The sequence below is a fragment of the Chelmon rostratus genome, chromosome 17 (genome assembly GCF_017976325.1).
Source record: "Chelmon rostratus isolate fCheRos1 chromosome 17, fCheRos1.pri, whole genome shotgun sequence".
Lineage (NCBI taxonomy): Eukaryota > Metazoa > Chordata > Actinopteri > Chaetodontiformes > Chaetodontidae > Chelmon > Chelmon rostratus.
Genome location: NC_055674.1, coordinates 6,722,580 through 6,735,949, shown reverse-complemented (window position 1 = coordinate 6,735,949; position 13,370 = coordinate 6,722,580). Strand labels below are relative to the sequence as shown.

The 13,370-nt window shown below is 41.9% G+C and overlaps 1 protein-coding gene across 3 annotated transcripts in view; it reads left to right on the top strand.

The window, feature by feature from the left end:
* Positions 1 to 13,370, top strand: part of ttyh3a (tweety family member 3a) — a 24,889-nt gene extending 11,519 nt beyond the window's left edge. For 2 of the 3 annotated variants that reach the window (XM_041956172.1, XM_041956171.1), the window contains exons 9-15: positions 2,878 to 2,933; positions 3,622 to 3,714; positions 4,577 to 4,669; positions 5,445 to 5,581; positions 6,947 to 7,120; positions 7,577 to 7,652; positions 11,071 to 13,370. In XM_041956172.1, the coding sequence (XP_041812106.1) occupies positions 2,878 to 2,933; positions 3,622 to 3,714; positions 4,577 to 4,669; positions 5,445 to 5,581; positions 6,947 to 7,120; positions 7,577 to 7,652; positions 11,071 to 11,142 (701 nt within the window). In that variant the 3' untranslated portion in view covers positions 11,143 to 13,370. The remainder of the gene's footprint in view (positions 1 to 2,877; positions 2,934 to 3,621; positions 3,715 to 4,576; positions 4,670 to 5,444; positions 5,582 to 6,946; positions 7,121 to 7,576; positions 7,653 to 11,070) is intronic. The other variant, XR_006007571.1, reaches the window with a different exon arrangement.

Sequence of the window (13,370 nt, the reverse complement as noted above, 5' to 3'; positions counted from 1 at the left end):
TTAATGGAAAGCGTTCATGTACTATACATGAACCCCAACAGGTTTGCCAACACATTTAGCTTCCCTTTCCCTAGAGATGCCAGCCTCGGGAAGAGAACATCTTTCTCAGTTGTTGTATATTTTCCCTTTATGGCCCACGCCTTCCTGAAATTGCACCAGACAAATTTCTGGATATGACAAAGTGTGTTATTACTCTAGTGAATTTATTGCTTTCCTTCCCCGGATAGCTGTTATATTTTCTTGAACATGCATCATTTCAACAACCATCGTTATTTTTCCTCTTCATTGCACAATTATGTCACAACACATGGTGTTAATCCAAACAGAGAGTGAGAGTTAATCTGTGAAATTTGTCATGTTGCACTTGTACATGTTGAAATTTGTCATATTGCACTTATGCATGTTGAATTAACACTTGGTTTCTACTGTGGATAGTACCGTAAGCTTATTAGCCAGACATGCTAGCATTTGCAGCTTAAATTAGCTTCTTCAGTTAGGTTGGCATCTGGTAGCTAGCAGTTCCTTATGCTTAGAAAACAAACAGCTTGACAACAAGATACTCAGAGAATAACCTGACTGACACTCCAGGGACTGGAACCAGATTTGTTTTGACTCCCTTATCCTGCCAAACTTTTTCACCTGGTGCCATAATGTGCTGCCAAATCTCTGTCCAATAAACAAGCTGCGTATCTTGTGACCGTGGCCCAAAGCCGCAGCTCCGTGATAATCATTCTGGTTGTAAAACAGAACAATACGCTGGACATGTCCAAGTCATTGTAACTGAAGTTTTACTCTGAGGTTTCACTGAGTGATGAACAGAGCAAATTCAAATTTGGACATGGAACAGTGGCAAAAGTAATGTTAGAATTGAAGATTTGTTTGGTCATTGTGAGCCATAATTAAGTGGTATTGTTGGGGTTTTGTTCCCACTGTATGTTGGTAGCACAGACAGTGTGTCAGCACAGATGACACTGATTGGCACAAGAACTGAACCCAGCCCTGTGAGGACATCTGCTCTTCCTGATGTGTGTGGGTGTATGTGTGACAGAAGCTTGCTGGATATGTGCCGGAAATCCTCCTCATGAGTTTGCTCTACTGTGTGGGAGACAAGCTCCTGACACAGCAGTGAGCGTGGACGTCACTTACACCTTGTGTTAGGTTGGTGGTGGCGTTCTCACAGCATGTATTTGTGGCCATTGCAGTGGCTATTAAGTCACCCAGGATTTCTCATCGACTCCTACTCACTGCTGTGAGTTGGAAGAAGTATCTGGACTGGGCTGTAATAGCAAAGTCCAAATCTTTCATTACAATCTGCTTAGTTTCATGGTGCACTGCGAACAGAATGCAAGTTAGGTCATGTTGTAATTTAACAATAACTCCAGAGATGGTGTAACCGCTCTTTGTGCAGTAAGAAGGGTTATACTTAAGCTTCTCACTGGCTGCTTGTTCTGTTGTTGCCTAAGTATTGCTGTGTCAGGGGAAAAACACATTCATTTTTCCAATTTACTGCATGTGTGAACTTTACTCTTTTGGAACATTTCACCTCAGAGCTGAGGATTAGCTCAGCGGGTGCACAGTTGCAGAACTAGTCAAGCCCTTACAGAGCAACAGGGAACACAAAAAGACAGAAAATAAAATGTCTCTGCATCAGTCTGTTACTCGGCTATTGGTGGAACAAAACTGTGTTGACTGAAACAGTGACTCCGGGAAGAGAAGGCACAATGCAGCGTGAAATAAGAGATACCAGATTCAAGAGACATAAATACATTTTCTTTAGTCATATCTGAATGAGCAGCTGTTGCTAAATAGATAGAGTGGACTATGAATAAAAGTTAGATTTTGATTGCAGTATTTAACTACAGCAGTACGTCCAAAGCTCTCACCAAGGAGTCAAGTTGTGGAAGCCCGCAACTCGCATTTGTTTTCATTATCTAGTATTTTCTCAACTTATCGATTAATAGTTCGGTCAGTCAAATGTTGGACTCTACTAGAGTGGCCTTTTGCTGCATGTCATCCCTGCTTTCTCCTCCTTTTCCTGTTTCCTGTCTCTTTTCAGCTTTCCTGTCAGATTAATAAGAAAAAAAAGGCAAAAGGCCTGAAAACAATGTTAACAATTCCTTAAAGCCCAACACGAGGTCTTCAATGTCATGTTTCGTCTAGCCAGCAGTCCAAAAACCCAAAATATATTATAGACTGACCAATATATTTGGGCATTTAAAAGAATCTGATTACATGAACACAGAACATAAACAAATGAGCAGTGAACATGAACAGTATTTTTTTATTTTTTTAAATTGAGACCATTTTAGAGTGTGAAAATCAACCTGTCACTGCTCTCTGGTAGACAAACCATGTAAATGTAACCGAGCCAAACGCGTTTTTGTACTGCAATATCTTCTTACTTATTGGCCAACATACAATATCCACCGATACGGATATATCTGTAATAAGCTAATACTGGCCGATACATCTGCTTGGCTGATTTATCAGTCTGTCTCTGAAACATATTGAGTTTACTGTCCCGCAAGATAGAGAAATGAAGAAGCTGTAAACAAACATTTTGGGGCATTTTTGCTTGCAAAAAGGACTTCAACTCAGCTCATCGATTAGTCGAGTGTTTCAGCTCTGAAATTGTGTTTCACGTTTCCGTGTGGCTGTTGTTTTGGTGGCCGTCTTTCATGTGAATAGAGCTCAAACAGCTACTCAGTCAATAATCAATTTAGCCAATTTTAGGTATTTGTCATATTTGATATCACTATCAATATCATATCGACTTCAGAGTATTGAAAATAAATGCACCAGTTGCAGCCCAACATATGAATTTATGCGGCTCTGCTAACACATTCTGTTCTGTTCCTGCTGTCCTTTTATTCACAGATATCCTGCAGTACTACCTTAGTTGCAGTTTGGAACAAAGCAACCCCTTCCAGCAGGTTTGTTGCATATATTACTAAATTAATGCATGATTGAGTTTTTAACATGGCAAATGAAACCATTTACCCCGCAGATGATTACTCATAAGCTGTCTGGCTGGGAGTTTACTAGTACAACATTAATGTTTTGTTGATAATCCTCAAATTTGGGCAATGAATTATAGATGTATTCTCTGTGTAATGTATGACCTTGTAATTGGTAAGAATTCCAGTGGGCATATTGAGTCACTCCCATTGCCTCAAAGAAGGACCTTTTTTTCATGCAACAGTACAATACTTCCCATTCTGCCAGCAGGAAAACTGATGCAGAGCAGCTTTTCCTGTTTGTCCGTACTGATAGCGTGCGCTGGCATCAAGAGATGTGTGTTAGAAGCTTAGAGAAGCAGAATCTTTATTTTTTTTTAACGCTAAATCTATAGCTTGCTTTCATCGACTACCTACGTTTTATCTCGCAAACCACATGAATAAATGAAAACTTTTGAGTGCTGCTGAAGTCCAGGCTTCTATTGTTAGTATGACTATAGAGAAAAGGAAGCTCTATATAAAGTATGCAAGCCTTTCAGCTCACATCTATAAGCCGTCAGCATGCTTCCACTAGACGACAACTGAAGGCCCATAGTGATGATTAAAAAAATGGAAATACTTTTGTGATGTGCTGGGCTGCTACAGTATTCACTCTTTATTTCAGAAGCTTTCCGGGAGCCACAAAGCATTAGTGGAAATGCAGGATGACGTGACTGAACTGTTGCGCTCTGCCACCAGAGAGTATAAACAAACTAAGGTATGTTTCTATCCCTATCGACACCCTCTTCACTAGAAATGCCACATTGCAGGTTAGCAGTTACCATGAACCCCCCCTCCCCCAATCTCCAGGCCACAGGCTGTCCTGTACTATTGTACCATTTGTGATGACCAAATATCCCAGTGAATGGGACCGAACGACCACCCTGCAGAGAAGTGAAGTGCACCTGTCCACATAAAGATCTGCTGACGGCCCACCTGGGACCTGCATTATGTCCATTTAGCTGCATTAGGCTTTCACTAGCCCTTGTCAATACAACACGGGGGTATTGTCCAGCGCTGGTCCTTACACTGTGTTGACAGAGGCACAAATGAGAGCTGACACTGGGAATAGAGAGAGGCATATCTCACTTCACATGCCCACGCAGAGAAATGTGCTGAGGTTGTGGAAATGTTTTTATCAGGCAATCAGACGTATTTTCCGCTGGAGCTGTAATGAGAACTGGAGGAAGACGGGAAACAGTCCATTAAAATGTATCATACATTAAAATCTGCTTTTTCAGCTGGAGCTGCTGTGTACTCTTGTATATTGATGAAAGACATGTCCTTGTCAAATGTGCATGGAATGGATAATCAGTGAATTAATCTCAAAATTGCGGTTTACTTTTCACCTGCATCGTCCTTGTTCATATTTTTTTTACGCCATTTAAAGGCAGGAAACTACCACTTAGTTGCATTTTATAATGCAGACAATGAGAATAATCAGAATTCATTTTGTTTTGAAATGGCTTTGTTATGTTTGGTCGAGGCATGGAAGCATACCCAGGTGCTTAAGTTGGACTTCAAGTTAAGCCTGTTTCAACATCACAAATTTTTTGTTCTTATTCCTCGTTCATTTCCAGGGAAGTTTGGAAGAGATCCAGGGGATACTGAACACAACTGAGATCAGTCTGCATCAGCTCACCGCCCTGGTGGACTGCCGCAGCCTGCACATGGTGAGCAGGGAGGAGACTTACAGAGACATTGTTACTGTAGAGTTGCTCCGTGTCTGATGAAAAAGGGGCCCGGCGATTGATTTGTTGTGACATCGTTGTAGTGCAGCTTAGTTGTATAAAGCAAACCCCTCTTTTATGCTTGTGCAGCTGACTACACCTGTCACCATAAATAACATTTGCCTTCCTGTATCCGAGTTCTTGTCCAATTGATGCTGGCTGTGTACCATTTATGAAGCTGCCTGAATGACAAGTACTTGGCTATCGCATCGCCTTGGAGGATCGGCCCTCAGTGGCTTCCAAAGTGCACACGTGCAAGTGTAGCACTTTCTCTCTGCTTTCTGCTCTGCCTTCTCTCTTAAACATCTACCCTGTTACCGCGCCAAAGCTTATTATTTCGTGAAAATGAGAGTATCTTCAGTCGAATATGAAATGTGTTTCGGCTGTGCAGTGCATGCACAATGGAGATTCTCAGTCATGATATTGTGGAGCACAGTGCTTCATTTTAGACCAGAGTAAAAATGCACTGCCTTCCTTCCAGTTTGCCAACCATGAGCTCATTGGTTTGACCTAGTTTAAATGAGAAATCATAGCAGATGCATTTTAACGACCTTCTTAGAATCTACATTTGTACAGTACATTTAAAAACAGCTACTCTACACTTTTACTGCCTTACCTCCTTAGAAAATAAGTTTATTGAATTGCTTTAGATGTCTGAATGTAAATTCTGATCTGGTTGTTCCTGTTTAAATAAATATGGTCTCTCCTCTTTTTATAGGACTATGTCCAGGCCATGACGGGGCTGTGTTACGACGGACTGGAAGGCCTCATCTACCTCGTGCTCTTCTCCTTCGTCACTGCTCTCATGTTCAGCTCCATCGTTTGCAGCGTGCCTCACACCTGGCAGGCCAAGAGGTGGGACATCCACCTATATGCCTCTCAGCTCGCAACCACATAGGAACCAGTGTGAAAGCTTTCAGGCTGGGTTGCAGTGCGCAGGACTGTGTATACAGTGAGAAATAATTTAAGAGGATAAGCCTATCAATTAATTATGGTTTTATAGCATCTACGGCACTTGTTTTTACACGGCATGAGAATGAAGCAGACAAAGTAGTTCAGGATAAATCTTCACTGATAGGGAAACACGATTATTTTTGTGTAAAACTTGTGTTTGTTTGCTGTTCAAAGACTGACTGTTTACCACTGGGACATGTCCAGAAGGCTCCAGCTGCTTCCTCAAATAGATTGCTTCCCGTTATCCCCCCTAATTGTGCCGAGTTGGCCTGACTCTATCACCGCCAGTGCTGGTGTCTTTTTCTGCAGCTGAGGGGCGAAATTATTCTGATTTCTTTGTCCTATCAGCAGCAGATAAGGTTTGCAGGATGGCTACGGGGAAAGTGGTTTCCCAGGCACAGCCGTCAGCTCGGCTGCACCACATAATTAACTGATCCCTCTTAACCATTGGGGGGCATGTTTATCAGTTTGATCTCAGCTGGAGCTTCCCGTTATAAAGCAAAGGCTTACACGCTACCAGCATGCTTTCCTTAGTGGTCCATGTTAAGCTTGTTCTCTTCTATTGGTGAAATTTTTTTTTCACCCCATCCGGAATTATATGAAGGTTTACGATGATATTCAAGATTAGCTTTTCTAAAGTAGTAATAGTGTTGTTAATTGATTAATTAGTGACTCACTCTTTTCTCTGATTTGCATACTGAGGTAATTCAATGTCTTGTAAGCTTAATTGAATGAACTTCTGTGAGCTCATGGATCAGAAATGCAGGAAAAAGCATGTGGGATGAACACTAGAGGGAGCCAGGCTCCATGATGTCGTGTCATTGTTGCTCTGTTGTGACAGCCCATGTTCAGTTCATTATTATCATCTCACATTCGCTGCGGAGCTTTATTGTTTGAAAACAATCAAGTGGAATCAAATTATTTCTGCAGAAGTAGACTGCTGCTTTTATTTGACACTGTGAACAAATACATTTATCGCCAATTTTCCTGCAGGAACTGAACCAATTGCATGAGGCTGTTTATACTATCTTTGTTCAGTCCCATTAAGGCCAGTGGAAAAGTGCGTCCTCTTTGCTTCACACATCACAGAATTCATCTAGTTTTCTCTCCCTCAGGCAGTGACGAAATTGAATCGAAATGTGACCGAGAATAAACACAAAAACGTGACCACGTGGCGCTTCTATGCTCCTTTGTCATCAGTCAGACAGGACAGGGGGTCCCTCTGGTGGTGGAGGTGGTTTTACAGTGTCGTGCAATGTTTTGCAGGAGCGACGAGGACAGTGAGGATGAGTCTCTGAGTCACGGGGGAAGGCAAAACCATGATAACCTGTACCGGGTCCACATGCCCAGCCTTTACAGCTGTGGCAGCAGCTACGGCAGCGAGACCTCCATCCCTGCTGCAGCCCACACCGTCAGCAATGCACCTGTCACTGAGTACATGTAAGTACTTCAAACTACAGTGAATTTGAATAGAAAGCCACACTCAGTGAAATGCACAAGTGGTAGATAATTTATTTTCACAACCAAGCTTGGGCTGTGCAGCGTGGCTGATATTAGACACCCCATGTGCTCAGCAGCCAGTTTTTATGTCCCCAGAGAGGAGCTGAGCTCTCCTGCAGAAAGTCATGCAGTGGCCAGCAAATGCAGCTGTTGCTCTCCAGCTGTGATGCCTGTGAAACCCAAAGCTCTCTTCCTCGTGAAGCTCAGTGTTAGGGAGACTGGGGGAGGGGATCCCCCCGTTTTTGGCTCTGTATCGTAAGGCCTTGGTATGCTAAAAACTGACGAGGAGAGTTTCATGTATACGGAATATTGCTTCATACTTTTAAGGTAGTTTGTCGGGGTACATGCACTTCTTGGCTGGTTGTGTTTGATCTCACCGTGTGTTTAATTCAACAGGGCTCAGAACGCCAACTTTCAGAACTCTCGCTGTGAAAACACGCCTCTGATAGGACGAGAGTCTCCTCCCCCCTCGGTAAGTGTTGCATTTCCTGTGAACACATGAGAACTGCAGGAACACCTCTGGGTCATTCAGCAGCTTTTTTTGAGGGAGCTGACCATTAGCGCTGTTTGACCAGAATGTCCCAGGAACTATTGGAACCAGAGGAATTAAACTCAGGGACTAAACCAGGAGCTTTGCTTCTTCCTGCCTGTGATTCCACCTCATCTAAAGAACCATGAAGATTTGCCAAATTAAGCTAATGACAGATTTAAAAAAATCTGTGACAGTGTTTTGTCACACACATTTGTCACACAGTCATCCTGTTGTCCTTTGTGTTTACTGTGGTGTGAATTTTTAATGTTTGAATTTGATGTAATGAATGAATCAAAAGCAGAAATGCAGAGAAGGAATAGGAGGCTGAAAACTCCAGAGCGTCTGTCTCCACAGTAGGCGACATGCTGAATATTTGATGCCTATTTATCCCTGTTATAGAACATAACTGCAATGAAACCATCAGCAATTTATTTTATTACTCTCCTCCACACACTTTTTTCCTCATCGCTGCTCTGTAGCTCTTTCGACTGCAGCATCCTGTCTCTCATTCTCTCTTCCTCTTTCTCTCAAAGCCAAACTTTGTTTTCAACATTAATGAACATCAAGAAATGTCTGTCCCTCGTCCTAATGTTGATACTAGCAGCACTCAGTACTTCCTTGTTTTGAGAATGAAGCACCATACAAGTTAAAGGAGCTGCAGTGTCTGTGTTTGACCAATCAGTGACAATCAGCCTCAGTATCTCCTGAACCATCAGAAAGCACAGTGCAGGGACTGTTTTGTTACGCCTGGAACTATTCTACGGGAGCTAAATTTAGTCTTCTGGTTGAAACGCAGGTTTAGTTCCTCTGTTTCCTCAAAAGCTTGTTGGTTCCCTGGGAAAGAACCCTGTTCTCTGCTGAATATCACTGTACCTCCATAAGAAAAGCATACAGGAGCCACAGAAACACACATGGATGAACATTATGATGCCACTTTGATATGATGGCATGCTTTAAACAGCATATAGCACCACGATAGTATGATCAAACATTAGTGTTGGAATTAGGCATGTGGGGACCCAGTTTTCTTCATACAGGGCTGTTGTTTCTGTGAGCATCCCTGCTGCAAAACACACACTCAGTCACTTCCAGCTCCAGCAGCACTGTACTTGACCTTTTTTATGCAAAGACAGTATAAATTTCGCTGCATGCATCAGTAAAGTGTGAAACTATCACCTGACGTTTGTCTTATATGGCAGCATTTTCTGTCTTTTTACTTCATGTAATGGATAGAAAACAATGAATCCTGCACTGTCCATCACCTGTTCTCACTGTATTGATAACAGTTAATCCTCAGACCTTCATCATGCAAAGTTCTTACAAACGGCACCAGTCAGCTATATAACAGACTTTCACCTGGGAAAAAGAGCTAAGTGTCACATTTGTTTTTAGATTTGAAGAGCTTATTTGTTTGCTTGCTGGGAAGTGTTGCTGATGTCCTCAGATAGTTTGCTTTTTCACAGGTGAGAGCCTCTAAAGGGTCAAAAAATGAGTACAGGTGATGGTGTGTTGGATTCTTTGCTTTCTGTCCAGTAAAGATCCTACTGTAGCAAAGACTTTATGGCATGCAAGAGTTTTCTTTGAAATTGCGACTTGCAGAGGAACAAGTTATACATGTTTTAGGGTCAAACCTCAATCATTCCCTCCTGCCCCCCTGGCCTGAACCTCTACCAGAGATCCTCCCCTCCCTGGTGTCTGTGTGTCTGCCTGGACCTAGACGCTGCTTTGTGTATCTTCTCTATACTCTCTTCTTGTCGTTTTTTGTTTTTTCTACGAACCCATACAGTTGTATTTGACTGCCGCGGACAGTAACAGCGGTCACAGCTGGCAGTTAAAGCCTTCGGAGAGTTCAAGATCGTTTTGGTAACCTCATCTGCTATGCTAACAGGTACAAAACATGCCCGCCTCCTCCACCTGCTGGCCTGTTCCTCCTCCGTACCACCTCCCAAACTCCCAGCGCTACTCACGCTCTATTCAGGTCCCACTAGGGCTGCTGGACCCCCTCCCCCCACTCCCCCTCTGTCCTGACTCTTGCTAAGTGTCCCACCTGGTGTCTCACCTGATGTTTGTTTCCTGTGGCCCTGGGCTGCATGTTCCCCTTCCCCCACGTACCACAGATATATTGGGAACATGTGAGGCTGTAGCGCTGCCCTGGGGCTCACTGCCACCTCTGAGTAGATGACATGTCACATTAAGAAGCCGCTAAGATGTGTCACTGATAATGTGGATCTGCTTGGTCTTGATTCTTGGGTTTGAGGGTAAACTCTCTCTTAAGAGTAAAGTATTTCACCCCTGCATTTGGGATTCTGTTATTAGGTGTGTAACACAGGGAAAGTACCGCTTGAAGGGGCCTCTTTTTCGTACATGTATGCAGTTTAATGCAACAAGTAGGTGTCTGCCACTGTATTTGGTGGCTATAAAATTAGCCTGCTTTGTTTGGTCAGTGTTTTATTATCTCAAAATCAAGAGTCTGTAAACTCACACCAACACATATTCTGCACTATTCAACTATAAACTGTTAAAAACAAGCGTGTAGGAGAGCAAATGTGTAATGATGGGTTTTTTTCTCTAACATTCAAGGTAAGTCGTGTTTTTCATTGAACCCAAATTGGTGCCGATTCCCAGCTTTCACATCAAGTGGCTCAGAAGGGTGATCACAACATACGAATATATACCATGTTCCTGAAAAGACTTGGAAAAACAGCCAGATCAACTTAGTGTCTCCATATGAGTTTGAAATGCAGCCTTTTTTTGCTTGCATCGCCTGTGTTGGAAATGCATGGGTGCATCCTAAATGTATATGAATGACTGGCCATGCTGCTGTGCAACGAGGGTTAACAGCAAACGATAAAAACTGGTGAATATTAACACAGTTCCTTGTACTCTGATGTCCTCGTCCTCTGTAGCTGTTTCTGTGATGTTTGTCCTGCATTTGACTCATTTGCAGTCCCTTTAGATTCCAGCACTCAGGAGTAACTAGTTTGGAAGGTAATCTGTAGGATTTTCTCTGAACTGGTGAACTGTGTCCTGTAAGTGCTTCGTTGTGCATGTCCAATCTGTATTTTTATGTTCCTCTGCTGCTGCTTTTGATGTTTAATTTACCAGAACGTTTTTATTCTTACTCATCAAAGCTCTGTGCCTTTGAATCTGTTTGCTGTTTGATCAGATACATTTTTTTTCCCGCCTTGAAAAAGCTGCGTCTTTCAATTTCAGTCAGTTAATAATGAGAGAATCCTACAGCGAAGTGCGTTCGTTTTTTTACCCTTTTGTAGTACATGTGATGAGTTCATTTTGCTATAAAGAGTGAGATCATGATTCATGTTTTCCTCTCTGTGCTATTTTCTGTCTCTCTCCTCAGTACACCTCCAGCATGCGGGCCAAGTACCTGGCCAACAGCCGACCAGATCCCAACAGCTCTCCTGCGCAATAGACGACACACTGGACTGATCCGGCCTGCGGCACTGACGGCCATCCAATTATTCCTCCAGCCAGTCAGTCGTTCTTTCTCATACGCTCCCTCTGCTTTCCTCCACCTTCTCGACGTCTTGACTTCAAGTGGAAAACCAAATGTGCTTTTGCTGGTCAGTTGAAGCCAAACTTTTAAGGAATCCTGCAGATCATCAGTCTTATCTTATTAGTCAGGACTTGCTTTTTCTCCGGTTTCCACAATCCTTGACTGGGGTTTATTATTTCAAGAGCCATTGGTGCTGGGAGCTCATCTGAAACTCTGACGTGATGGAGCCTGGACTGACTTTTACACTCCAATTTAATTATTTTTATTTTGTTTTTTAAATTTCTCTGCGCATGAATGCATCGTGACATGTACAGTGTCCCACCTAACAAGGCATTGCAGTGTTGAGGACTCTGGAAGTGCTCATAGACTAACACTGATAACTACTGGTTGTTGTTTCGTTGATTTTATTTTGTTTATTTACTGTACTGCCATCCCTCATTGCTGTGGGAGAGTAAGAGAAATGCCTTACACATAAATATGAGAGAAATCAGCTGTTTCATTCCCACCTGAAGCGCGGACGTTATTCCTCACACTCAGCATAGGTCAAATTGGTGTAGAATAGATAGATTTCACAGTGCAACATGCTATTTCTTCAGGTTTTCTGTCTGCTTGTGGAGTCAACCAGTCAGATTTGCGTTATTCTCCAGTTAATGTTGCCGTACTGTATATTACACATGCACATTGACTTATTTTTGCTTTTTGTGTTAAATCTGATGTCTGGGACCAGTTTTCTTGCAGTATTGCACGTCTTACAGGCCTGAAAATGAAATGTTTTTTTTTTCTCTTCTAGGGACACTTTTATTTCCTGTGGCATTTTTTAATACATTGATGAGCCACTATTCCGCAGCAGTGACTGTAATTTGTGAAGCTGTGAACTTGACTCTGGCACATGCTCTCAGAGGGTTTGATGAGGACAGAGATGAGCTGCATGATGGAAAGTGCAGATGTTTGACAAGAAGAGTCACAGCGGAATGAAAAAAAAAAAAAGACGAGAGGTTTTTATACTACTGGAAGCAGAAACTTTTTTTTTTATACAGCCCTTTGATGACGATGGTGAAGCAGAGGAGGACTGAGTTGTGTGTGATATCCTCGGCAACAAAACACCAGACTTTTTACATAATTTGCCTGAATTGCCCCCCAAACACACACACACACACACACACACACACACGCACGCCTCCTTCACTCTGATCTTGTCCACCAAATGCAGCGGTATAGAGTTAGAAATTCCTCTCACTGATGATCCCAACAAAAATCTTAATGCAAATGTATGTGAAAATATGCATATCGCAGTTTCTATAGAGAAACTTTATGCATCGGCAATACAGTGTCTCACAAATGTGTTTTAGCATTTATAACAAAGGTAGATACGAGTGAGCGGATGCCGTGAAGGGATTGTGATAACTCTTCCTCCAATCTGGAAATTGTGAAAAGAAATCAGACTTTCCTGTTGAAGCATGATGATCCTTCAAACGTGGAGTGAAATGTTTGTACTTTTTGCTTCTCTTAGATGTGCATTTTGACCAGTACAAGAGGTGATTTTTTTTTTTGAGACTGTGCCAACAAGTCAAGCACACCTGTTTTACTATCTGAATATCTTTTTCAATGTCTTTACTTGAGGCCAGTTTGTAACGTTGCGGCTCCTGGTTGCCTGTGCAGTTAAATGAGAAAATGAGCCTGACTTTTTCAATCATTTATGCTCTGTAAAACATTATTACACTGATGCAATCTTTCTGTTTTTGGGTAGTAGTCATATTCTCTTTGTTGTTTGTAATGCAAGGCTGTTGTACAGATTATAAACATTTACAAAATGAAGAAAAAAGGTGGCTGAAAATTGAGATTTCATTTTTGTATTCCTTAAAAGGCTTATTTCACATTTTTAAAGTTTTCTATTTGATTTGCTTGTAGCTTTTTTTTTTTTTTTCATTTTGGAATGTGTAGCAAGCACTATGTGTTGCTTCATTAATGTGAATACAATAGATTTAAAATTTTCATTGAGTTGTTTTCTGGAAAAAATCACTGTAGATGTAAGGTTTTTTTTTTTACTTTAAACATTTTGCAATCTCTAAAATGTGTACATGTGAAACCTGTGGTTATATTGAGCTTGAATGCTGTGTTTTAAAATTAAACAAACCTTAACTGTA